Source organism: Gymnogyps californianus, chromosome 2 (genome assembly GCF_018139145.2).
Source record: "Gymnogyps californianus isolate 813 chromosome 2, ASM1813914v2, whole genome shotgun sequence".
NCBI classification, from domain to species: domain Eukaryota; kingdom Metazoa; phylum Chordata; class Aves; order Accipitriformes; family Cathartidae; genus Gymnogyps; species Gymnogyps californianus.
In genome coordinates, this window is record NC_059472.1 from 144,028,144 (window position 1) to 144,054,815 (window position 26,672).

The window sequence follows — 26,672 nt, forward strand, 5'->3', positions numbered from 1 at the left end:
GCCACCTCCTTCCCTTCCCTTCCCTCGCCTCAGGGACCGGGGCGGGCCGGTGGGCGCCCTCCTCAGCAGAAATCCCGGGGAAGAGTCTCTCCACCCGGCGCCAGCAAGGTGGGGTTCTGGCCTTCCGAGGAGCAACCGCCCGGTTCAGCGACCTCCCGCAGGCGCCGCCTCCCGCCGGTGCAGGCGCGGTGCTGGCAGGCCGGGGAATTAACCGGGTTCAGCGCCTCCCGCCCCGGAGGCTCTCCCTCCCTTCCCCGGGGCATTCCCTGGCTCAAGGGCAGGTCAGGTCGCTGGCCCAGCTCGGGGCACGGTTTCACAAGCTGCGGCTGTGCTGGGACTTGCGGGCTGTGACAAGCGGCTGGGCGGCCTGGCTGAGGATGCCCCGCATTTTTATTGCGCAGGGCTTTGCCTGCGGCGATCACAACCCGGTCGCTGCTTATAAACGGATTATACATGCTGTTCTGGAAAGTAGTGTTTTTATAAAATAAGTTTAAAACTATATTAAAAAAGACAACCCCCCCCCCCCCCCAATTAGTAGTTGTTAGCATCTGAGAGGCGAATCTTGTTTTATGCAGCTTAATCTTTATCTTTTATTTGAAACTTAGTGAAAATAGCAAAACATAATGTTCCTGTAGAGCAAATAAAAAGCGTAGGTCAATGTAAACTAATAAAGTTACAACTGCCCTTATGCACAACATGCATTTTGAAAGATACACCTTTATTTGGGGATTTTATATTCTGAAATGTTTTTATTTTTATTATTTTCTCCTGTCCTGGCTAGATGCAGGTACTGGGAATATATAAGCTCCTTATTTTTATGTACTGTGAGTACATTCCTAAGGTATTGTAGCCTTGCCTATGCAGCCATACAAAAGGATTTGTTCAAGGAATTAATATTTAATGGTAGCATTAATACTAGTTAGTCACTGTTTATTACATGAGGAGCTTGCCAGGGTATATAGTTATCACTAGTAGGCTGTGACTGTTGGATCAACCAGGAGACCTCTCTGGATTTTCTCACAGGAGTGACGGAAGCAAGAGGAGGGCTAGATGAATTATTCTGCTATGCTACAGTTTATGGGTTGCAGGCAGGGAATTTATCTTTGTACAGATTATTTACATGCTCCTAAACCCTTTGTTGCAGCAAGAGGTAATACATATTAAATATTTAATGTGGTTTACAAAAAATATAAACATTGTAATTCATGTAAGAAGGATTTGGAAGATTTATTGTCATTTAGAAAACTTAGATTATTTATAAAATATGATGCAAATACTCTAAAAAAATTATGGAGAAGCTTGTATACAAGCAGAAAACTAATATTTACATTATTGCTGCTTATACGTAATGTGTTAAGGAAAATTTAAAATATTTTTCCTTTGATTTTTCTGCAAGTTTTGAGCACACTCTTGCAATATGTTTTTCTGTTCCTTAACAGGTTTTTCTTCTCCAGGAATAAAGCCATGGCTGAAATGAGTGATAGCAACTTAGATAAAACAACTGTTATTCAGCAAGCAATAGCCTCTTGTTGTGGAGCTATAATTACATCATTATTCGGTAAGGCGAACTTATCAAGCTTGCCACAGAGAGAATCTTTGCAAAGTGATTACTTTTCAGTTTGACTCAGCATGATGTCTGCATACATATGGTTTATAAATTTGCACTAATATGTTCAACAAGGATGTTTTTGAATAGTTTTCTCATATTTTTTTGTATTTTAACCAATGTGGTTAATTGAAGTCTTTCCTGTCCCTGATAATCTTTAACCATTTCTGAATATAAGAATAATTTTTATTAACTTTTCATTTCTATGTCTTTTTTCCTCTTGATGTAGCAATTAATTGCTTTCTTCCTGCAAGAAACAAAAATAATAATAAAAACTAATTTCCATACTTCCTGCTGCTTAAAAATAGATTTTAAATAAAAGTCTGCTTTACAGTACAAGACACAAATCCTGCAAGGCTGGCCCCTGTGAGATGTCCCCTTCATGTTACCACTTCAGTAGTAACATTAATTTATTCTGCTGTGATGTCTTACACTGTCAAAGCCTTTTATTGGGGGGGGGGCTGTCCGTAAACATTGCTTTTAAGGATAGCTTTTTGTTATGCTTTTAAACTTCTGGATAGTCTGTGGAATTCATCTGCTTCATATTCAGTCATCTCACTCAGGACTTCGTTCCCCACGTGTACCCAAGGAGGCATTGGTTGGGTAAATTCAGCACTTCATATCCCTTGGAGCTCTCCAAGCTCATTAGCTTATACTTCGTATTTCAGTTACTTTTTGGCTTAAGCTAGCCTTTGGTTCTGACTTTTAACACTGATTATATTGCAGGGAAATGTGCAATTTTCTAAGCATGATTTTTCCCCCACAAAATTTCCAAATTTTTACAAAATAGGATCTTACCAGGAGCCTGTCAAATTCATAGTCTTTTTAGTCTGTCTTTATACCATCTGCCCTGTGATGTTAGGTAAAGTAGCAAGCGAGGCTGCATCAGACCTGTGGAATTCCCAAGATGGATTCCAACTGTGTGTACATAAGATTCTAGTACAGTGTAAGCTGTTGGTATTCAAGACCTCAAGAGGTACAGGAGACCGGCTCCTTTCTGAAGCGGCAGCTGGGAGACGAGGCAGAATATGTGTGAGTGGCTAAAATGCCACTAGATGCCAAATTTGAAGCAACTGAATTGAGCTGCAGGAGTCACATTTAGATCCCTACATTTAGATATGGAAATGTGAGCCAAGTATTCAATCTCCTGTTAGTCAACTGAGAGGCATCAATAGAGAGCTAAGGTGTGAGTCAGTTGCCTGTGCATAGGAATGTGTTCAGTGAGACACAGGTTAGAGTATTTGACTAAGCCTCTAGCTGTCACAGTCATTTCTGTCAACTGTATAGGTATTTTGGATACCTTAGAGACTCAGAAGGCACTAGCTGCTTGTATGTAGGCAACTGAATCAAGCCCTCAGTCAGTATAATCAGTAGAGGCTGGTCCAGCTGACCAGCCACTGTAATGTTCAGCATGCCTAGGCCTGTAATAATTGTAAGGGCTGGAGCAGAAGCGATGAAATGTGCACTAAACCTTCATTTACTTTTCAACAACTCTAAAGTTTTAGATGTCTACACACAGCAAAGAAGGAAAGTACATCATGAGTTTAACGTTTTGAACGTCGCTATTACGGTCAGTTTATTGAAAAAGAATAAACACATGAAAAATGCTGTAATATTTTACATGCTTGAGGCCAAAATCTGATCGCATATGCCTTGTGGTATGCCACTGATAAAAGGTTAGCAGCAGAGCATAATAGCACAAGTTTTAGCACTTTCAGACAGGATGACACAATGGTTTGTGGATGAGCTTTGTGTATCTCTAATATTTGTTGTCTGTGCAACTGTTAGTAAATTAGAAAAGATACATATGGTCACTTGCAAACCATATGGGATTTGTAGTTCTTTTTTTCCTCTGTCTGATAACATCGTAAAACAGGTCTCTTTTTTTCCCTCTGGGAAAAAAAAAAGTTGTAGAAGTTCATGAAAAGGCGTCTGTACACTTCTACATTTTCAGGGCATGCAGGGTGTTTCTAAATGACTTCTGTTTCATTTTAGTAACTCCTCTTGATGTTATCAAAACTCGACTGCAAGCCCAAAGCAATCCATTCTCCAAAGGTAAATAAATGTGTAGTGTAATGGAGGAGACAGTTTGCTTTTTGCTGTTGTATTTATCTGATAGTTATCATAATGCTGACCTACAGAATGTTTTCGTTTGTTTCACAATAGTTATGGTTGTTTCTTCAGCGTAAGTGGGGGGGGGAAAGCTACACAGCAATATATACTGAAATTGCTGAGGAAAGAATGTGCCAGTGAACAGACATGGTAGAAAAAAAATCCCATAAATATATACCATTTCAAACAGGCTTTTTTCTGTCTTAGTATTTTCATTGTGGCAGAAGGTACAACTATTACTGAGTTGAGTTAAAAAAAAAAAAGCTATTCATAAATAACTAAATATTTAATCAGAGGGCTTATGTGATCAGGATGCTATGTCAAAGTTCATCTCCTCCAGAATCCAGAGACTTTTGAAAAAGAGTAGGAAGTCTTACCTAAGTCACTTGCCACTTGGGTTCTAAATAGATGCAGACATTGTGCACTCAAAGATACGCCAATGATTCCTGCTATTTAGTTGTAATTAATAAATAAGATTTAAAAGGAAAGGAGATGACTGGTGTTCCATGTTGTATGTGGAGATGAATATTTGCAGTCACACTTGCTGTAAATCAGGAAAAATACTTGTGCTTTCTATCCTGTTTTTTTAGTAAATTTTAAACCCTTCAGAAATCTGAAAATGTGAAGCTCAAAGTATGTTTTTGTAATGGCAATAATATTTTATCAAACAGGTTCAAAGTACATGATGTAGAAGAAATCAAAAACAAGTAGAGAGGATGGTCTAGTATAAATACAGTCTAACCTAAGATATAATACCCCCACTTGTAATGTGGATGCTGAGGCTACTTAGTAAAAGATTTAAAAGTCTGAAAGATGTTCACATAGTTACAAACAATAATGACGTTCAGGTCTTGTGTTGGTTTTAGCCTTCAGCAGGTGGTAGTATAACATAAACGTCTTCTGGAGCCTGTGAGGGCAGTTTCATTTAGTCTGGCACTCTGAGGAGGACATTTATTCCCTCTTTCCTTTTACCTAATTTGTCATCATTGACTTTCCAAGGTTATTTTGCCCCTCTGTGTCTAACCAGAGATAAATCTGTGTTGCCATTATATGCAATTAGAAATTGCTGCTGAGTAAGAACAATCTTACAAGCATTAACTATATTCTTACACACCATTTTATTAGGAAAGTGTTTTGTATACTCCAATGGCCTTATGGATCATATATGTGTTTATGAGAATGGGGACAGCAAAGCCTGGTATAAAAAAACTGGGCATTTCAAAGGGACGTTGGTAAGAACATTTTACATTTATATAAAACTGTACATTGAAAACATTTTTAACTAGCATACTGTAAATTTATTGGTTTTTTCAAGTTCTAGTAGAATCTGTTATCATTTGAGAGGGTGTTCGTGTGGTTACACTGTGTGATTTATATGGTGCTTAATGATAACTTCTACTTTCTACAAGAAAATACATATTCCTTCCTTAAGACGAACAAGGGGGCAGCTGCACAGCTCTCCTCACTTATTGTATTTTCCCCACTTGAGCTATATTGCCAATAGCTGCTGATTGCAGGCACTGATTTTGTGTCCCTGCTTACAGCTCTTCTGTCCACAGATCTCCCAGTATGCTCCTGAGCTGAACTAACAACGCAGGTAGTGTTTTAAAGTTAAGTTTATGTGTCAAGTTCTGGATCCACTGAAACTTGTAGGACTAGCATTTTATCCAGACACTTGAAGCAGCCTTTCTGTCAGACACTGTGATCCTGCTTCATTAAACAGGATTTTGTTTGACTCTGCCATTAAATTACACGTGATCAAGGATTTTTCAGAATTAAATTTCTGGGAAGAATGAAATGTTCATGCAAAAGGTTTCTTGAGCAGTTTTACAATGTTATTTTTTTTTAAAAATTATTAACTTCCTAAGTTTGAATTTTTCAATTAACTTTACCATATAATTTTTAGAAAGTCACTTAGTTTTCTAATTGACATGATTTTATGTCCATTTTTGCTGTGACAAGGTGATTCATAAAGAAGAATGACTCTCATATCATTGGCTCTCCTTTCATTTTTTTGAAAAACAGCGCTGGACAATTGTGCAGTAAAGAAGATTGTGGTGGACATTGTGGGTTTCCAGTGATAGGACTGTATAAATGTTTTGCTGTATTTGCCCATATAGTTAGTAAGGTATATAAATATGCTGTTCAGTCATTGGATTTAGTTACGTCCTTTCTCCAGTCTTTTATCTATACCTGCCTGTATTGTAAATTTGTTGAAGCTGGATTATAAACATATAAACTAATTAGTACAGAATATATTTGGAGAAAACATAAAATACTAGTATGGCATTTTCTGTCTTTTTTTTTTTTTTCCTTTTAAATGTCTTTGTTGTCAAATCATGTTAGGACCTTTTAGAGTTTCTGGACTCCCTCTCAAAGCTCCATTTTTTCAAGTCAGGTTTGTTTTAATAAATCATGTCTTTGTTTTCCCCATGCAACTTTTTACCTCAGGGGATCTGTCCATCAGGGCTGTCTCCTTTAAAGCTATTTGCCTTTTTCTTCCTGTGAGTCCTTTTTATGGTCTGTCAGGCTCTGTATCTTTTGAGGCCCTGTGATAATGTCTGGTCTTAAGCATATTCTAATCCATCAAATCTCAACCTCTTCCCCCCAGTGTTTAAGAAAATTAGGTATCCTAATATTAGGGAGTTTGTCTTTTTGATGGTGATTTCAGTTGAATGATCTTCAAGGTTTAGTGTTCCTCTGCTGTCAGTGGTCTGGGAATATATGAGACAGCTGTGATATTAATTGTAAGCTTCCAAGTATATAGTATAGTGTATATACATTGAACATATGTCGTCACATTGTTGTCAGAGAAAGCAAGTATTGAATAATCATTGAGAGTTAATTGCTATTTCATGCCTAGAACTTTTGCTATGTATTAAAAAAATATTTTAGTGGATTATTTTGGGGAAGTTTCCACAAATGCTGTATTAGTTCTGAAAATAACTTATTCACAGGGCTGTCAGTTACTGATAAAAACTTACTACTTTGGTCCTTTAAAGATGGAAGGAAATTCTTAATTTCAAACACAAATATTTCTGTTCAGCTCAGTGGAACTATTTATGTGATTAAATATGATAGCTAGCGTTAGCAATTACAAAATTGGGATCTTAGAATGATAAGCCATTTTAGAAACATACATTTTTAATACATTAATTTTGTGTTCTGCCAGCTAAAATATATTACTGAGTACAAAATCTTTGTAACTAATTATTGTTATTTGCCTGGTTATATTCCTAGGATGCATTTGTGAAAATTATTCAAATAGAGGGAATTAAATCGTTGTGGAGTGGACTTCCCCCAACACTGTAAGCTGAATGTTCTTTTTTTTTGGTAACATGTTATTAATTATTGTTAAAAAAATTACTCCATTATTTAGACAAATGAATATGTTTATTTCTAAGTGATTTAAAAAAAATTGGTAAATTCTGAAGTTACAGATAATGATGTAATCAGTTCGACCAGAAACATCTAAAGACAGTATAATTTCTGCCAGATCTTGAGATTTCTCCTTGCAACTTCTTTGATACATTCTCAGTCGTTAAGCAGGAATATCAGATTTCATTCTGCCTTTTAGAGGTGGTATCCTTACTGTAACCGTCCCTGTGATAGCATCATCAAATCATAGGGTCAAACGTGATTGTTAGAGAATGCTAGTCTTTGATCAATATTTACTATCCTAGCTTGTTACTAATGACTTGCAATAAGCAACACAGCTGTTTCCACAGACACTCTAGTGTTGCACCTCATTACCCTGACTTAATTTTTTTTTAAACATCTAACTAGAATCTTCTTTATTCCAAAGAACTTTATTGGTTTTTATCCTATACAACTTTGTCATGGAAAGCAGATCATTCCTTTTCTCTCCACAAGAGCAGTTTACATATTTAAACACTGTTATCTGATCTCCTCGTGGTCTCCTCTTTAGGCTAAACACCACCAATCTGTTTTATCTTGTTATTCATATTAACCTAGTATGGATAGTAATTAAGACCTCTGTAATTATGTCCTCCTCCATAAACAATCTGAGAAAGTGGTCAAATCTAACATGTATATTAAAGTTGTATCTTGTAAGACATAAAGTGTTATGTTACAGTTCTCTTGTTCCAAGTCAAAGAGCCCAGTGGGAAAGCACTGGTACACTTTTGATTTGCACACAGTGCTCAGTATATAGGCACAAAAAAGCAAAGCATGGTGGAGCTCAGGCCTTGTTATTTAACCTGCAGCATGTGGCAATTTCGAAATATAAACCTTTAGGATCTAACTGAACTAAGAGGTCTGTATTTCAGCCATGACAGAGTTTTTTCTTCAACATGTGTTCTGTACTCCTGCAGAGAAGAACTAGCTTCTTGACTGGAGAGAGGTACACAGTTTTTAAAAGAAGATCTAAACTATGACTTGTTGGTTTTCCAAGCATAACAGTCTTCACTGTTTTTTGGTAATGGTGGTATGTGCTGTATTGGCACAGACATAACACAGAAATATAATTGCCATTTTATAGTAAAATATGGTGCTTTACCCCTACACGGAATGATTATAGATCTAGCTGTTTTTGTTATAGTCTGTACTTTGCTGGAATGGAAGAAGCTTGTATTTACTCATTCCACATTGTCTTTCAAGTAATGAGAATCATAAGTGTTGATTAAGATAGAGAAAATACTCTCCAATTGTTAAATGAATAAAAATTTAAGGTTAGTAGCTGCTTCCATAATGTTTTATTTGCTTGCTTCATATTCAGATCTTTCAATTCCACTCCTTTATCAAAACAATTCTGAAGCTGATATGAAATACATTTTGACTGAGATATGTTCTGGTTTCGGACGGGATAGAGTTAATTTTCTTCTTAGTAGCTCGTACAGTGCTGTGTTTTGGATTTAGTGTGAGAATACTGTTGATAACACGCTGATGTTTTAGTTGTTGCTAAGTAGCGCTTCTCTTAAGCCAAGGACTTTTCAGTTTCCCATGCTCTGCCAGCAAGCAGGTGTGCAAGAAGCTGGGAGGGAGCACAGCCGGGGCAGCTGACCCGAACTAGCCAAAGGGATATTCCATACCATAGAACGTCACGCCCAGTATATAAACAGGGGGGAGTTGGCCAGGAGGGGTGGATCGCTGCTCGGGCATCGGTGAGCAGGTGGTGAGCAATCGCCTTGTGCATCACTTGTCTTTTCCTGGGTTTTATTTCTCTCTTTTTTTGTTATATTCCTTTTCATTACAATTATTATTATAATAATATTTTTACTATTATTAGTTAGTATTATATTTTATTTTACTTTAGTTATTAAACTGTTCTTATCTCAATGCACAAGTTTTATGGGTTTTTTTCCCGATTCTCCTCCCCACCCCACTGGGAGGGGGGAGGGGTGAGCAGGTGCGTGGTGCTTAGTTGCTGGCTGGGGTTAAAACCACGACAATCCACTATCATTTTACTTATAGTTTTTCCTAATGAAATTAAAAACTAGAAAACTGGGAAATCTGTGAATTTGAAACTCTGAACTAGAGGCAGTGAATCAAAGCCATGGGATTAATGCTTTTTCTTCATCCATAACAACACACAGCTGGAGATTTAACTTTTCCTTGTTTAAGCAAAATATCCATACAAGATGGTTGACTTTATGCTCCTGCTTTCCTTGTATTAATTTAGATTCCCTCTCTTATATTTTAGCATAATGGCAGTTCCTACCACGGTAATCTATTTTACCTGCTATGACCAACTGAGTGAAGCTCTGAAATCTAGACTAGGAAAGGATGATGAACACATTCCAGTTCTTGCAGGTACCTTAAGCAGATGTAAGTTATCATCTGTTTAAAGAGAAAACTGAAATAAAATACCTGTATGCTGTTTTCTTGGCTTTGTTTTGTTGTTTTGTTTTTAAAGTAAATTTGCTGTGGCTTTAAATGAGGGATAATATTACGTGGAGCTGGGCATAGGAAGGAATACTGTAATTACCCAGTATTTCTTGGGCAACATAATGCTCTAACCTGGAATAATGTGATTTTTTTTTTGCTGTTACACCTTCACTATGTTTGGAATTTGTTCAAAATTTTATAGTTCTAGTCTTCTGCCAAGGACAGTTTAATTTAAGTCTGTTCTGTGGTGAATCTGATAACAAACAAATTATTTTCTATAACGGAAGCTACACAGCTAATTACAAGGAAAAATAAAATTGGACTTGTACTGGGTTTACTGCTGTATGATATAAAGGGACTGAATTTCTTTTTATATTTTCTTACTTTTGTTTATCCTTTTCCTCATCTATTTTTGTAGAAGTAGCTTAGGTCATATTCTGGGGCTTTCTTAGAAGACTCTGAGAATGTAGTTCCATATTCTACTTCTGACAACTATGAGGGGGACTGGAAGACTAGCAGAAAAATAATTGTTATTCTGCAGTGATGTGGCAAATTGTTCTTATTAGGCTGCTCCAGATTTTAAATTCACATGTCAAAGAAACCTTATCCTAGCAACAGGAGAAAAGTAAAATTGTTAAGAGTCTGTTATGTGTGTGATAGGAGCTTGTTAGTGAGTGGTGACTTACTGATCTTTCCACGAGATGCAAGAGATACATGATACATACAATCAGATACAGATACATACAATCTGATACTTTATCAGATACAGATTACCTGCTAAATATTCTTCATAGTTTAAAATAAGAATGGCAAAGATGCATAGAAATCAATAAAAGCTTGATCTCGAATCATAAATTTTGTCCTAAACAAAAAAACCCAAACCAAACCCCAAGCTCACTTTCTTCAAGTTACACTTAAAAATGGTAATTATTGAAAAGTAATCTTTGTAAGTACTTGAAATTTTCAGCCTATTTATGTAATAGATCTGAAAATGAGGATTCTTAACATGTTACATGGCTTACAACATGCCAGTATTGAAAAAAAGGTAGGTAGCTTGTGTGCCCAGAAAGTTTAGGTACTGTGAATAGATGTGGTATTCTTATCTTGAAAGGAAACTTATTTTGGGAATTATTTCAAGGCAAATGGGAGAGTTGAAAGAAATCAAATACATAAAGCAAGGCGAGACCTGACTTTAATGTTCAGGAAATATTACTCGTAAATGTTGATTTTAGAAAAAGCCCACATTTTTCTCATTTGCAGTTGGTTCAGTTACTGTAGTGAGTCCCCTGGAGCTGATCAGAACTAGAATGCAGTATCACAAGTTGTCCTACAAGCAACTGTACGTGTGCGTTAGCAGTAAAGTGGCTACAGACGGATGGTTTTCCCTGTGGAGGGGCTGGAGTTCTACTGTTCTGAGAGATGTACCTTTCTCAGGTAGGGTTTATTTTCTGTGCAAGTTTGTGTTATGTCAGAAGATCTGTTTATGCATAACTCTCAGGTTTTTTTCTGTGTTTTTAGGTAATTTTAATGGTTAGCTTTAAGAATGACTGAGTTTTACTTGTTCTCTTTTGAGTGTTTTTATTTATAAATTCTTTGAGGACCTGATTTTTTTTTCCCCATTTTGTTTGTGGATACCAGCTAGGGTTAATTGTTACATTCCCTTTCTGTTTCTTCTCATCTTTAGGATCATAGAATACCAGGTTAGAAGGGACCTCAAGGATCATCTGGTCTAACCTTCCTTGGCAAAAAATTAGCTTATGCTTGGCAAAAATTTTAGTGATGTCTGTGTGTTCTTCTCAGCCCTTTTCAGATTCTTGCGTCCATGCCTGCTGTTCCTCCACTGGTCCAAAACATCCTTGTTGATTTTAAGTCAGTCTCCACACTGCTCTGGCATTCACTTCACAGCTGTTGGGCACTTGTCTGTGCCCAGTACTTTGTAGGCATCATGGGGTACTGGAAAGGTAGAGGCATAGGTTAACAGGCAGCTACTGCCTTATAGGTTAAGGACTATTGTTAAAGAGCCAGAAGTCAGCAGGCAATTAGATGCATGAGTAAAGGAAAATGTATGTAAAAAAAAACCCCAAAATTAAATGCCACAAAACTCTGATTATATAAAGCTAAGGGTGTTTAATGCTGCTTAATGCCTTTTCCAAATGTGTTTCCTGATTATTTTTTCCTTATAAATACTCTATGCAGTTAAGATGTGCTCCCTTAATACCTTCAGTCTTAGCTCTTCTGTTTGAATGATGCCCCAACAGCATCATGGTTTCTGGTATTGTTACAGCACAGTCTGCGCCTTTGCTGCAGTTAGCTCAAGTTAGCTCTTTCAAGAGGAATTAAAATCAGTGTAACAATTTGTATTGAGAAAGCAGCTCCCCTGTGAAAACAGTCAAGCAGCACAGCATGACTCAAGCAGCACAGGGTGATTAGAATCCCACTGTGTTACTAGCCCAAGTGTGAATGATGTGCTTCAAGCACATCAAGTTCCTTGGGAGGCTAGCTAGACTGAATAAAACTTAAGCTGTGAATGTTTATAAGCACAAGAATTGGGTTAACAATAACACTTGAGTCATTCTTTAAGCAGTGTTGCAGAGAATATAAACGTAAAAGGTATACAGGGAAGGGAGTGCTGCAGGTGCTTAAGCAAAGTTTTGGATTTAGATAATTTATATTAAATTAGGGGTTTGTACATTTCAATAGTGCCTTTTCCTCAAACCTTGAGAATGCCTTCTGAGATACTGCCTACATTTTCTTTTGCAAAATGTTGGAGGCCAGGCATATGTGCTGGCAGTCTTCATGGCAAGAAAATACTTTGATATTTTTCTGCTGGCACAACCTCCAGAACTCAGTGCTGAATGAGGCACAGTTATCTTTCAGGATATGCAGCTGTCACTTGAAGTATTTATTTGACCAGCTGCCACAAGCAATCACTCTATAATTCAGCCCAGTAGCATATAGTTTAAAGTGTTTTAGTTAGAATGCAGAAAGTGCAGTTTAGTTCAGCAGACGAAAACAGAAACAGATGTTATTCCTAAAAGTTGTTCATCAGACTTGCCTTTGACGGTCCTCACAGAGGCATTCCCCCCTTAGTAATTCCAGAGAGCAAAATTGTATTTCTTGGTTCTCTCAGAATTAAATTTTACACCCTGTCCCTCAGAAGAGTATGAGGTAGTCCTGAGCAACGTTTCATTTTGTATGAAACACGTTTTTGTAGAACTAGTGAGATCTGAAATGTGTGAAATATGCCTGAAAACATAGCAAATAATTAGAAGCCTACATTTTGATTTATGTTAAATTGAATTTTAAAAAATCAGTTATGTGAGTTTTGTAGTGCTTGGGTTAGACTGTATTAAGGTAGGGGTTACTTTATGGGAATGACAAAATGATTGGGCTAATCTGTATCATATGAAGAAATTTGGAATATGGAGATAAGGGGAACAAGGCAGTCTGTCCATGGATCATCACGGAGAACACTTTTTATTTTGCTTTCAGCTCTTGTTTCTTTTTGCTCCTGTTGCCACAGTAGAATTCTTACGTCTGTACTTGATAAAAGAATTTCTGTATTTGACATACAAATGTGTTGTAATGCAAGTTTATTTTTTTATAACCGTAGCGATGTACTGGTATAATTATGAACGTTTCAAGAAGATGATGTGCGAGGAAGTTGGTGCACATGAACCAACATTTTTTATTGCTTTTACTTCAGGAGCAGCATCTGGCTCTGTAAGTATATATTTTTGTTTCTAGTACTACTCTTTAGTATTATCACTAATAAACTATTTAAAAGAGGTATGATTTTATATGATTCTCTCAGAAATGGTGTATGTTTTGGCGTGCATCTACTTTAAATACACATGGCCTGGCATTCAAGGTGATTACGTATATCTGAATAAATTACAGTGTTCTGAAATACAAGACTTTTAATAATATCAGGCGCTTGGAATATCAAATCTAGTTTTAAATTGTGTGCACTTTAATTTAAAAATTTTAATTAAATTTTAATTGTTTGTGCTCTAACATTAAAACTCATTTCTTTTCCTGATAGATTGCAGCTGTCATAACTCTGCCATTTGATGTAGTGAAAACACATAGGCAGACTGAACTTTGGGAGACTGAGACCTTAAAAAGTAAGTTGCTGGTAAGGAGAAAAAAAAAACCATAATGTTTGGAAAAATAAAACCTGGTGTTTGAGTATATAGACTTTTGGTAGGAATTTTCAATATTTGTCTCTTCTAAAGTTTATCTAAAAATTCTATCACTAAGGCCTTTTTTCTTCTCCAAATTGTAACATCTCATAGGATATTTTTTATCTCCTAGGATAAATACAATATTTCATTAATGGCAAGGAGGAGGGAAAAGGTGTGAGTTCAGTACCATTTAGGTTAATAAGATGGTATAAAATAGAAACAAAAAAAATCCAGAGCAATTACATTTAGGCAGACTAATTGCCAATTTGTATACATTTAAGTTATATTTAAATAGGCAAAAAATTAATTTCTTACAAAACGTTCAAGTGAACAGTGATCTGTTGAAAAAGACTTTTGAGTTGATAAAAATAACATGATAAAATGTTTTCACATTCACTACCACTTGCTCCTTCATAACGATAGTCTTTTGTTAAATATTAGTCTAGAGAGAGAAAGCACCGTGTTGTGTATTTTTTACCTTCTTTTTGTGTGATTTCAAAGAAATTATTTTTGAGGGCATATTAGTGAATATCCTAACAGCTTTAAAGGATGAAAGAGGAAGGAAGTTTCTTTTTTGTTCTGCGTGACATAGAGCACCACTGCGTTTTTTACAAATTCAAGTTGTATCTAAAAATTTTTTTTTCCATTGCTTGGGGCCTGGACCAGTGAGGAACTTTCATTGACTTAAATAAATGTTAGATCATGGCTTTAAGATTACAGACCAGTAAAAAGGCTGAGTACCCAAACAGTTTCTGCTTAGAAACTAATTTGAAGGCCCTAGTTCAGAAAGCTGTTATGAAAACTTAGTGCTCGCTTTTTGGCATGAGGTTTCATTCTCTCAGGTAAATTTTTTTTTTCTGGTATCGTTCTTGAAAAAACATGTTTATGTTTCATTGCAGAACAAACAAAGATCAAAAAAACTTTAAATATAAATAGTTTCTGTGTTTCAATTCCTCCCTTGTGCTGATGAATGTAAGAATTCATTGCTAACACCACTTTGAAGCACAGGTAGCTGCCATATATTTATTAGGCTGATATTAACTAGATTAATATATACATTTAAAGTTTCATTATGGTTCTCTATAATGTGTACTAGTTTAATTCTTTCTAAATCCAGTTGCTGTTAGAGTTGGACACTGACTATGCATCTACATATTGTCTCTCTGTGGCTGCAAAAATATTTTGTGGCTTCCAGATGCTGTACGGTGTTCCTGCTGAATGTATTCTATGAAATCATTTTAACTTCAATCTAGAAAAAAATTTCTTAGCCACTTTCATATTACAGATCAATGAAAACCGCATGTGCAGAGTGAAATAGCACCAAAAAATTCCTCCATTTAAAACAGTTGCATATGTCTGCAATGCAGATTGCTTCTTGATGCTGCTGCAGTTATGTTGCTTATGGTATCTGAGTTAGCTCTACAAGAGACTGCGATCCATATCTCATAGACCTATACTTTCTTAAACTAACTTACACATTTTGGGGGAATTTGATTTTTGTAAACTTAGACGTAAGGTGTAGTGTCCTAGCTTAATTATTATATTCATTCTTATGCGTCATTCTTACGATATCAATTCTCAAAACTTACATTTAGATTCAGTTTACCGTAAAGTTCTTGATTAAAAATCTGAATTGTGATGATCTTTTAGCTGCATATATAAAGTGACGTGGAGAGGGACTGGCTCATTTGCAAGCTAGTTGACTTTTTTCAACTATATCAGTTACTCCAGCAAGGATTATTGTCTCTGTTCATATATCTTACTCCAGGCGTTACTACAGGTTTTTCCATGTCATGCTATTTTAATTTGAGTATTGTATGAATTTGCATACTGTATGTATTTAACATCCTGTATAAATAGTATGGATAAAATTAACATAAAATTAATTAAACCTAATAATTACATCTGAAGTGACTGTCTGATTTCTAAAAAACCTTTTCTGTGGCATTGTGTATATTGCTTAATTCACTGTTTTCTTGTACTCTATTGAGTTCCACAGAGGGACTGTACATCAACCTGGGCAGTTATGAGGAAAATTGTCGCTAAAAATGGGATTACTGGATTATTTGCTGGTAAATCTTTTGATATCTTTCTAAAAAGACTCAAACTAGAGAGAAAGTTTTTTAATCACTAACAAGTGATTACAGATGTTAACATGCATAAATTATATAATATTTCCATCTCCGTGAACACTCTCAGTTACGGAATAGTTTGCATATATAAAGCAACAGACATGCATACATCCAGAGAGAATTTTGGTAAGCTCTTCACAAGTTACTAAGCTACAGCTGTCCAACATGGACATGATTTATTTAAAAAATAGAGAGATTGGGCTTGACACATGTGGTTGTATTGGCAATTAAAAATGGTGGGAAAACGTTCAGTTCAGGAAATAGTTTCTTTCAAATGTAAATAATTTGTTGATTTCTTAAACTGTAATGCTTGGGTTTTTCAGAAAGAATTGGTACAAAGGAAATTTAATGGACAGTAGGTTTGGAAGCTACAGTATGGAGGTGTTTCTAGACTGAGAAAGTTTCTTAGATGCAGTTTTTCGTCCAGTGCTAAAAATTTCAAAACAGTCAGTACTGTTGCAGCACCTATATTTAGGAATAGCCATCCTAATTTTTGTTCTTCATCTCATAGTAGTTTCTATACTCAACTTTTTTGGTTCTTGCTGTCTCAGAAACAGAGCTTAAGCTTCAGTGGTATTTTTCTGTCTCCCTTCTTAGTCTTTGAAGAAGATGCATTATTGAGAACCCAAGAAGTCTGAGTATGGAATAGATATTTTGAAGTAGAATTCACATAATAAAATACTGTTACTGGCCTGTGGGATACTGGGCCCAGGACAGATCCCATCTATCCTATGATGCAGTCATTTTAAGGTGGACTTCGATGCAGTTTTTTACAGAGGATGGGAAGATATGGCAATTATATTAGTATTTGTTTGTTTGTTAGATGGGAGTAATTATGTTGAATACTGTTTAACATTTGAGACATTCAAGGTTATGCAACAACTATTCCCCAAGAATTTTTTCCTTTAAATTTTCTATCAAACTAGAAACATTATTTCAAACCTTTGTTAAATTTTTATATTTTAAACAGATGGAGAAATGCAATCTTGACAATTTAATGAGTTCTGAGTGAGTCAAAGAATTTTTAAATTTTACTTGTATGTCATCTCATGTGTGTACACACAAGGGTACACATCTTTCATGACTTTCTTACCCTCACAGAACCTATCGAGGGACCATTGCTGCGCAGCTGTGTCCAGTGTTCAGCACATCAGTACATAGTTTAGTATTTGGCTGGTGTTGTCTCAGTTCCTCTGAGCCATTCAGTAAGACAGAATGTCACTGTTAAGACCCCATTTAGCTGTGTAATTCCTTGATGTATTTTATTTTTCTTCTTGCATGGACTGTCTCAAAGACTGTCTTTTAGTCTTTTTGATAGCTTTGGCAAAGATCACTTTTTAGCCCTGAACTATGTGCAGTAGTTATTTCTACTGCTGACCAGCACAGATGTATCCCTGACCATCGTAAGATGTCTTGGCCATTTAAACCCCGCATATTTATGGAACAGGGAAGAAACCCCCAGGAATACCTTCTGGTGTCTTTTTCAAATCCTGGCAACTCTCTGAAACCAGTGAGCCCTACCTAATCATATGACCTAATTCTTGGTACTAACTCAAAACCTCCAGCAACGAAGCTGGCCATTTTCCTGAGAGGACCAGCAGGAAGTATTATTCTTCCTTATTTTCATCATTATGGCTCAATTGTAAGAGGACTTTCTGGCATCAAGGAGTGATCATAGAGGCTCCTGAGACCTCATGAGACTTGTGAGTGTCTTTTCCACTGCATAACCAAACTGCCCTGGCCAGAACAGGGACTTTGTGAGCTGCCAAGTGTGACATGAGACAAGAAGAATGACATTCCAGCATTGGAGCAAAAGTCCCTCACTGTTACCTCATCCTGAAACTGAGGATTTCTTTTAATTCTTAAGATCTTTCAGGGAATGTTCCACTTCTGTAGTTACCAAAAAGGATTGACTCCCTTCTGAGATAATCACCAGTCCTTTCAGGAATTCATGGTGGATTTAGCCAGATCCCAGAATATTCTCTTGGAGAACGACATGGACATTTTTTCACAGATTTGTAGATATTTGGCAGCAGCTATCATGGATCCTGCTAGACTTCTGTCAGAGGTTTCTACTTGGCATGCTCTGTCAAGCAAAACAGGAAGAAAAGATTGAGTTTCCCAGAACTTGGAGTTCTTGCATTCTCATCCATTGTGTCCTAAGTAGCCATAGAAGGCAACTTGTGTTTCTAGTTACCAATCTGGTAACTAAAACCAAAAGCACTTTGATTGTTTGGCTATATGCTGCTCTCCCCACCCTCATTTCCTCTCTGCAGCTACCAGATACTCTTTACCCCACATGCACAGGAACTTCTCCAATAACTAGACTGAATGTCTCTGTACCCTGGGAGAACTTTGTGGTGAACTACTGTGGGCCCAACTAGTTTTTAGGACAATCTGCAAGATGGAGCTGGAACAAGCATTGCCGTCCTAATGGGAAGGTCTTCTTGGCTGTAAAGCTCAGCATGCCTGAGGAATTCAGGTTTTAGTAGAAAATTTGCCTTTCTGTAAGAACATTATTGAAATAAAAAATTTATCAAGTCTTCACTTCTTAAAGATTTTTGTACAATTTTTAGAACATTTGGTATTGTATCTACTGTCCCTCAAGAAATACAATATTGCAGCTCTGTAGCAAAGCAGAGCCTTAGACCAGAACCCTTCTCAAACTTCTGTCTAGAGCAGTAACAGTATCAGACTACAGCTGTTAACATCTCTTCCATGGAGCTACGAACTTTCTGTCAGCAGTCCTGAAGATGCCATTGGAAGGTGCCTATTATTCTTCTGATGGTTGCAATTCCCTCTTTCTCTTCTCATTTCTTTCTCTTTTACATTAGAGTAGATCCCTACAACTTACTAAGCATCACAGCAGATATCTTGAGTTCTTGAGACACAAAGAACTCTACATCATATTATAATTTGTCCCTTTTCAATCTCTCCATACATTATTTCTTCTTTCTCTGAAAGTCTACTTCAAGTGGAAATGCTTGTGTTCTGAATGGAGGGCATTTTTACAGTAGATTTGTCTATGCTTCATTATTTCATAGAGGAATGGGGGTGTTGGGGCCCAATTTGAATGGGGGAGGCTGAAAGTTTTCATCCACGGGTTCAAGAGCAGTAGTATGGTGACTACAGAGCCATTTGAGAAAGACGCTGGTACGTTCCTTTGGCTCTTCTAGATGTTTACTTTTGTACCTTACAGAAAGTCATATTTTATGTCTTGCCTTCCAAAATACTTGTGCTTCACCATGGTTCATCACCATTATCAAGTTTGTCTTAATAAACATCAGAGTGTTTAGCAAGATGTCTGCAGTCATTTCAGCCCATTTCAAATGAAACAGAGGGGGTTTTTCCTGGATGATGGCTTGGTATGAGGTTCCTAGTTCCTCCAACCTACCTATAACTAAACATTCTTCCACCATTCGAAGAAATGCATTTCATGGTGAATGCTTATAATTTTTGCTTCACACTGCTCAGTCCACGATTCATATCCAAGTAAATATGAATATGGAGGTTACTGTGTTACGTTTTGGGAGTGCACATGTATGCTGTGCTGTGATTAGGAGTTCATGGAGTTCTTTGAGACCTGTCATCCACAAGTGCACTCACTATCTACCTTCTCTCCCTTTCCTGTATTGTGGCTGAGTGGGAATTAAGAGGAAACTCAGGTGGTGCTAGGCATTTCCCACTCTGTGTACCTCAGTATGGACAAAGGCAGTCTGGGATTGCTGCCACATGTGACAGGAACTGAGAGAATAAGAGTTTCCAGCCTCACATGACAGTGCAAATGGATATTCACAGTGTGAATGTTCAAACTGATGACACATCCTCAAGAATTCTGATTACTGGTTCATATATTTTTGTGACAAACTACTATCATTCATTAAACAAAAGCAAATCTTTACTTGGGAGTGAAGCTTTGCCTTTGTTGAATATGTACATTCAGGTAGTTCTATCAATAATTTACTAGCCCAAGTATCACCAGACTAAAACAGTATCACTTCTTAACTAAACTGGTTTTAATGTGTTTTGCTTTTGAATATCCTCCTTTCTATGTATGGCAACTGGAGATCGAAAATTCAACCTTGAATGTATATAAAATGCTCATAGTCACAAAGCGCTCTTGACTTCCTGTGTGTCCAGCTCAGGATGCTCATCTCCCTAAGCCTTCTTACTTCCCCGGTACTTGTTCAGCTCCCCCCATGCCCTTCTCCCAGGCTGTAGGGGAAGAGATTCCCATGTCTTTCTGTCTTCAGCAAGTCTACCTGATGGGTGAGGCTGCTGTTGTCCTCTTCTGTTGAATGGCTAGGGCAATACTCTGTTGTTGCCATGCACGGAAGTCCTTTGTAATGCACACGTGTTGTCATGTGTGACTCTGGCAGCCTAAGGAGGAAATGACAAGATATTGAGATTAAAATGATACTGAGATAAAAGCCTGTAGTAGTTCATACTTAAATGAACAACTGCAAGAGACATTCCAAACCCAGGATACTTACCAGCCTTGACAGCACTGCATTGGTTCATTGGGGTTCCTTGTGTGAATGGCTACAGTTGGTTGAAGACTTGCAAGACTTGTTTGTGTTCACTGAAAGAGATTAAATTGCTTTATTTGCTGTACAGTGATGACATAGCTGGGTAACAGGATTTGCACATTTCAGAGCACTGATGCCAGCAGAATGCAAGACACCACAAAGTATCAATATTATTAGACATTTTGGGTGGAATTTAGTTCATAGATTAGGATACCTACATTTAGGTCTTGACACGTGAATAACAGAGTGTAGAGACCTTCTCTTGATCAGCAACTATCTCAGTTCAGTCGCCCACACGTAGGTGAGATGACTGGGGGTATTCTGCCTAGCTTCTTGCTACTGTTCCAAAGGGACACAAGTTTTCCATAGGTCATGCATCATCTGTGCTAGTCCATGCAGATGTCTTTGCGTTTCAAGTGGAAGTAGATGGCTGTGTGTAGACAAGTGGATTTTATTTTCCTACCTCTAGGTAAACTGAATCACTTTCTAAACTCCACGGACAAGATCACAGTTGATTGGAATGGGAGACATTTAACACCTAAATTCTCTCGTTTGTACATGTGACCAGGATCCTTCCATTTTAGTAAAGGTGCTGTAGGTCTTAGAAGACAGCGGCAGGGGAATCACACATTTTACTTAACAGTTGGCTTGAAAGGCTGAGACACATACCTATGGCAGAGGGTACAGCCCAGCACAGTACTTGACCCCTTTCCTCCCTGACTTTATCCATTTCAGGGTTCAGGGCTTCCTGAACCTGTTCTTGTCCCACCTGAGAGGACACAAGCCTCTGCTTGTCCCACATGAGCAGCAAGATTGCGCTGACACTTAGGGGAGGGCACACAGTCTGCTCCCAGGGCCACCTCTTCTGTGCTGGAGCAAAGTAGCCCTGCAGGTCAAGGCGCTCCACCTCCGTGGAGAGACAGAAGGGGCAGAGACACAATGGACTTGCGGCAGGCAGGTGTCTTGGTTTCGGCTGGGACAGAGTTAACTTTCTTCTTAGTAGCTGGTACAGTGCTGTGTTTTGGATTTAGTGTGAGAATACTGTTGATAACACGCTGATGTTTTAGTTGTTGCTAAGTAGCGCTTATCTTAAGCCAAGGACTTTTCAGTTTCCCATGCTCTGCCAGCAAGCAGGTGTGCAAGAAGCTGGGAGGGAGCACAGCCGGGGCAGCTGACCTGAACTAGCCAAAGGGGTATTCCATACCATGGAACATCACGCCCAGTATATAAACAGGGGGGAGTTGGCCAGGAGGGGTGGATCGCTGCTCGGGCATCGGTGAGCAGGTGGTGAGCAATTGCATTGTGCATCACTTGTCTTTTCCTGGGTTTTATTTCTCTCTCTTTTTTTGTTATATTCCTTTTCATTACAATTATTATTATTACTATATTATTGCTATTTGTAGTATTATATTTTATTTTACTTTAGTTATTAAACTGTTCTTAACTCATGAGTTTTACCTTTTTTTTGCGATCCTTCCTCCCCACCCCACTGGGAGGGGGGAGGGGGAAGCGGCTGCGTGGTGCTTGGTTGCTGGCTGGGGTTAAACCACGACAGCAGGCCACACAGGATGTCATAGGTGAGTACATAAGATTATTACAGTGGTTATACCTACAGCCAGTAATTTTAGTATTTTGGATGGGTAGAATCCCAGTTCTACACTGATCTACTATGGCATCAATATATTATGACCACTAAATAGTAAGTACTACAGCACTTCAGTCTGAAAACAAATGATAGCGAATACTTTCCTTTCTCTTCCGGGCAGGTATTATTCCACGGCTGTTTAAAGTTGCTCCTGCTTGTGCCATAATGATCAGCACATATGAATACGGAAAGTCTTTCTTTTCTCATTTAAATGAGAAAATGAACCAACGTCCTTAATTTTCCTTCATCCGATTGTATGAAGTCAAAATATATGGTGAAAGTTGTGCCAAATTTGAATCTGTCAAGGCGTTTTCTAGAATTCCCAGTGAATTTCTGCCATTACATTTGGTAACTAAATACAACTTCATTTTTAACTGCTTCACAAAGGATAAATCAACTTTTTTCTTAAGACTAAGAAAATACATATGACCCTTAAACTACCATTGAAGATTTTGTGACTTCTCTTGCAGCTAGAGAGAAAAAAGAAAGAAAGGAGAAGGGGGGGGGGGGGTGTTGGGGAAGGTGCTCTGACTGTTCTTCAGTGATGATTAAAAGGGGAAAAATTTGAGGCTGGACAGAGCAATGAAGAATAACCACTGCCGCTGTGTTAATTTTCAGGCTGACTAAACATTTTTGTTGGGTATTTAAAATGATGTTTAGAAAATGTTTTGGGCTTCCAATTGTATGATATGATTATTCCTCCATAAGGAGGTTGATACAGAACGAATTCAATAAATGTTTATTCATTCTTGCTTAATACATGTTTAAGTCTGTGCATGTTTGTTATTTGCAGCTCTATATTTTGTGTAAATGCATGTTATAAAATAGTCTTTGGCTTCTTCTCAGGTTTCTTTAAAATGAAAAATGCTTTAGGTCAAACTGGAAGAAGTACATCGTGCTCATCAGAATCCCGGAGAGCATGGTGCATACATTGATAGGCGCTGCAGCGGCTTTTTAGTTTAAGGTAGTCCTCTAAGAAATTAAAGCACAGCCAGGCACTGAAGACAACTGCCTGTACGGGTGTTGTGGAGGAACGCTCCCTCACGCGTGTTTGGGAGGTGCAAGCTGTCACTGTCACAAAGCTCCAAGGCAGGGCCAGGCCCCCTGCAGTTTGGACGGGATCACCTGGTTTTGAAGGCCCAGTTTGCTGGCACAAACACAGGCGGTTCCGTGCCAGTTTGACTCAGCCGTGTATCTGTCTGAAGGGAAGAGCACATTTAGTTTACTACTATAGATGCAGCCACTGTCTGCTATGGTGTGCTGCACACACGTGGTATGAACAGTTGCAGCATCTCCCTTGCCCATAGGCACTTGACTTACTGAGTCAGAGCTTCCTCCGTATGATTTTTTTTTTTTTAAAGATTATTTTTTAACTACCCTCATACCTCCCTTCTTTCATGCATTTGCAATAAAGTGGTTGAATTTTATTTTTTGCGTATTTTGATGAGGGGGTGTGCTGGTACAAAAGCAACTCAGTAGTCAGGTCATTAACACACCAACTGTCGGGTGTGCTTCACCCAAGAAATGGACTTCAGGCCTATTCTGCTATGAAGAAGGTATCTCGGCATGTGTTTGGCCTTGGTGAAAATTCATCACACACTGAAAAATGCTCTAGTTGTAAAGACGTTAGGTACAAAGTTACAGCACACGGTGCAAGCAAGAGGTACTGCCACAGGAGATACTTGACACTGTTCCCCCATTGTGATTTTTCAAAGTAATTTTACACGAGAAACTCAAAGCCTAAGAGAAAGAAAGTAGTAACAGCAGATTTTTGACCACACTGAATGAAATATAGGAACAAAAACAAAGTCTCCCTGTTTTGCAAGAAAAGGATTTGCTGTAAGCTCAGTAATACTGTAATTTGCCAAATGGTCTTATTTTATCCTGTATGATTAAAACAGAGACAAAAACTAGTAATTAGCGATGATACAAAATGTTTAATTTACATGCAACATTCATGAAACGTCAAGGCAACAAAACATACAGTTTTGGCATTTTTTCAATTTTTTTGAAAAATGATTAACGTTTAGAACTGAGAAAGACACACATAACTGATTTCCCATGCACAAAATGACACCCAGAAACTCACAGTGGTGTCAGACTACATAAAAGACTTCCGTTAAATGACACATGAGTTTCACACCAGTAGCTCCAAGAAAAGAGCCATCAGCGAACATGACTGAAGATCATGATTTTAGCCCCCTCCAAAATACTGACGTAGCGGGAGAAGTGTTTAACAGCAAACGAGACGGATTAAATCACTGTACCTTGATGTAGAATGTTAACTTGTGGAATCCGGATTCCCTCACTGTATTTGTACTGAAAACACATCTCTAGTTTACAAATTAGTATTTAATAGCGTTACTCAACTGCCATGAGAGAACAGGTGCTTAATGTGATAACAAAAAACCCAGTTACATGAAGTAATGGACATTCTGACAGTGTATGAAAGGATTTAACGGTCAGAGTTTATTACAGAGAAATTAACTGGGTGGGTACATGAGGGCTTGAAAGACAAGGTCTGGTGGCTTTTGCTAAGCTGCTTTAAAAATCTGCATTAAAATGGCATCAGTAGTTGTTTACCCTGCCGTGGATGCAATGCCCTCCAGCACTGTGGACTGGAGAGTTGAGGAGATGCATCCTGAACTTCCTGCAGCTAAATCCAACAGTGCCTTGAGTTCCAGGGATGTGTAGCCTCATACTTACAAAGGCTAAACTTTCCCCCTAGTTTTTAGTAAAGGTAAGAATGAATCCTCTTTCTTTCAAGCCCACCCTAAGATGACCAGATTATAGTAGTAGTGCCAAGGTACCATTACAAGAGGCAAATCAACTAAAACCACACAGAGTGTAGTGACGTACTGTAAACACCTAAGAGTAAGCAATAATTAAAAATCTGTCTTGTATTGCAGCTACTCATGTAAACAATTTATGAAACTTCTTTGGCACAAAAAAGCATTTTTCCCTAGTACTTATAAATACAACGTACTTACATGCATTTAAGTTTTGTTTAAAAAGTTACTAATCATACTGATAAGCGTTACCTTGATTTGCAAAATTCATAGGTAAAGGATCCATTGTATCTTACAAAGAATTAAGAATATAGTTTGCAATTCAAAAATTAATTTGCAAACTTTGAAACTGTAGGGTAATCTGGAAAGTTAGTTTCATTTAAAAAATGTCTCCCTTTTTTTTGTTTTTTTCTATCAGTAATTTAAATCAATGGCAAGTAATTTGAGAAAACTGACTGAAATAAGTTCTGCCGTATTACCTAATCAAGAAAAATACCTATTGCACTACTACAGGAATGAGAAAAATCTTTAAGATGAGAATACTGTCAATTACATTGTCTTTGTTTCCCCTTTTTCACGCTCCTTGGGATCTTGCCAATAAACACACAATCCAAACTTCCCAAGGTGCTAACCCCACCATCCTTAGTCCCCGTCTTTCCAGCAAGGCCAGTAAACCAAGAAATTTCTCGTATAGTGTTTGGTTATCTGTAACTCGGGTCACTCAAAAGCATGTAGTGAGTTTCCTCAACATTTACAAATTGCTAAGTATGCTTGATTTAGATGATCAACTTACATTTGTTATTCACATGCAACTTCAAGAATTAGTAAGAGTGTTTCAGTGTGATCTTCAGTGCGATTCGGACATCTCCTAAGTGCCATGATACTAACAGGAATGCAAAATCTAACATTGAGTCAACTTGAGAAGAGCTGTTGCTAGGTTAAATACGCTATTTGAGGTCCTACGCAACATACACAGATGAAAAGCTGGATTTTTAGGTAAAACATCTATTTGCCTACAAAGACTGGTGTTAAGGATTCCCTGTCTGTTCTGCCAGAGTTGATAGATATTTAAAGCACTGCAGAGAAGCACCGTGGCTAGAGTAGCGCCAGGCCATTGCAAGGAGAAACAAAGGTCATGGCAGTTAAGTAGGGGACTGATTTCCAACCGTTTCATTTTAAAAATCAGTCGTAAGCATCAGATTGTATGTCCTGTACCTGACCAAGAGCTTTAAATAATTCAAGACTAAAATAGAAAATCGGAAAAGTCCTCTGGGGGGAAAAAAAGTTTGAATGAAAACTGACAGCATGTGTGAATTAAACAGGTAACCAATGAGAAGAAAAAATAAAGCAGCTTATTTTTTAACTCAGAACTAGCAGTCTTCATTGCAAGTCGTTTTATGGAACATAAACCAAATGCATACAACACGAAGCTCTTCCTTCTTGTGTGTATCTCAAGATGGTGTTAAGCCTGGACTTGTCATCTCTGTTGTGGGACTTGCAAGATATTCACTCGATTTCAGACTCGTGAGAGATTTGTAGCTTGCTACTGAAGTAAGAGAGCCACAAAGACCAAGCAATGATGGAGTGTCTTCCTTCCCTGTTAATAAAAACAAGAATGAAGCTAGTAATTTTTACAGCACAAGATAACCTGACCACAAAAAAAAAAAAAAAAGAGGGAATAGAAAAAACTGTTTCGCCTACAGTATTATGAATTACATATTACTGCTTCAGCACACGCATACTTCATAAATGCAGTTAGGAAGACACAGAATTTATGCCACGCCTTCCCTGTCCAGGTGGTAAAGAGATCCCTACCCGTGCATTA

General features: G+C 37.7%; 2 protein-coding genes across 5 annotated transcripts in view; one reads left to right on the plus strand and one right to left on the minus strand.

Annotated features, from left to right (window-relative positions):
• The first annotated feature begins 78 nt into the window (after nucleotides 1-78).
• On the plus strand, nucleotides 79-22,537 carry SLC25A40 (solute carrier family 25 member 40). Its single transcript, XM_050891871.1, has 11 exons — nucleotides 79-108; nucleotides 1,440-1,558; nucleotides 3,602-3,661; nucleotides 4,844-4,950; nucleotides 6,959-7,026; nucleotides 9,381-9,505; nucleotides 10,826-10,999; nucleotides 13,179-13,288; nucleotides 13,611-13,692; nucleotides 15,744-15,824; nucleotides 22,180-22,537. Exons 2-11 carry the CDS (start codon nucleotides 1,465-1,467, stop codon nucleotides 22,293-22,295), a joined length of 1,017 nt encoding a protein of 338 aa, XP_050747828.1. The 5' UTR covers nucleotides 79-108; nucleotides 1,440-1,464; the 3' UTR covers nucleotides 22,296-22,537.
• Nucleotides 22,538-23,975: 1,438 nt separating this feature from the next.
• RUNDC3B (RUN domain containing 3B) overlaps nucleotides 23,976-26,672 on the minus strand; it is a 56,688-nt gene continuing 53,991 nt past the window's right edge. For all 4 annotated transcript variants that reach the window (XM_050892391.1, XM_050892394.1, XM_050892392.1 and 1 more), the window contains one exon: nucleotides 23,976-26,444. In XM_050892391.1, the coding sequence (XP_050748348.1) occupies nucleotides 26,299-26,444 (146 nt within the window). In that variant the 3' untranslated portion in view covers nucleotides 23,976-26,298. The remainder of the gene's footprint in view (nucleotides 26,445-26,672) is intronic.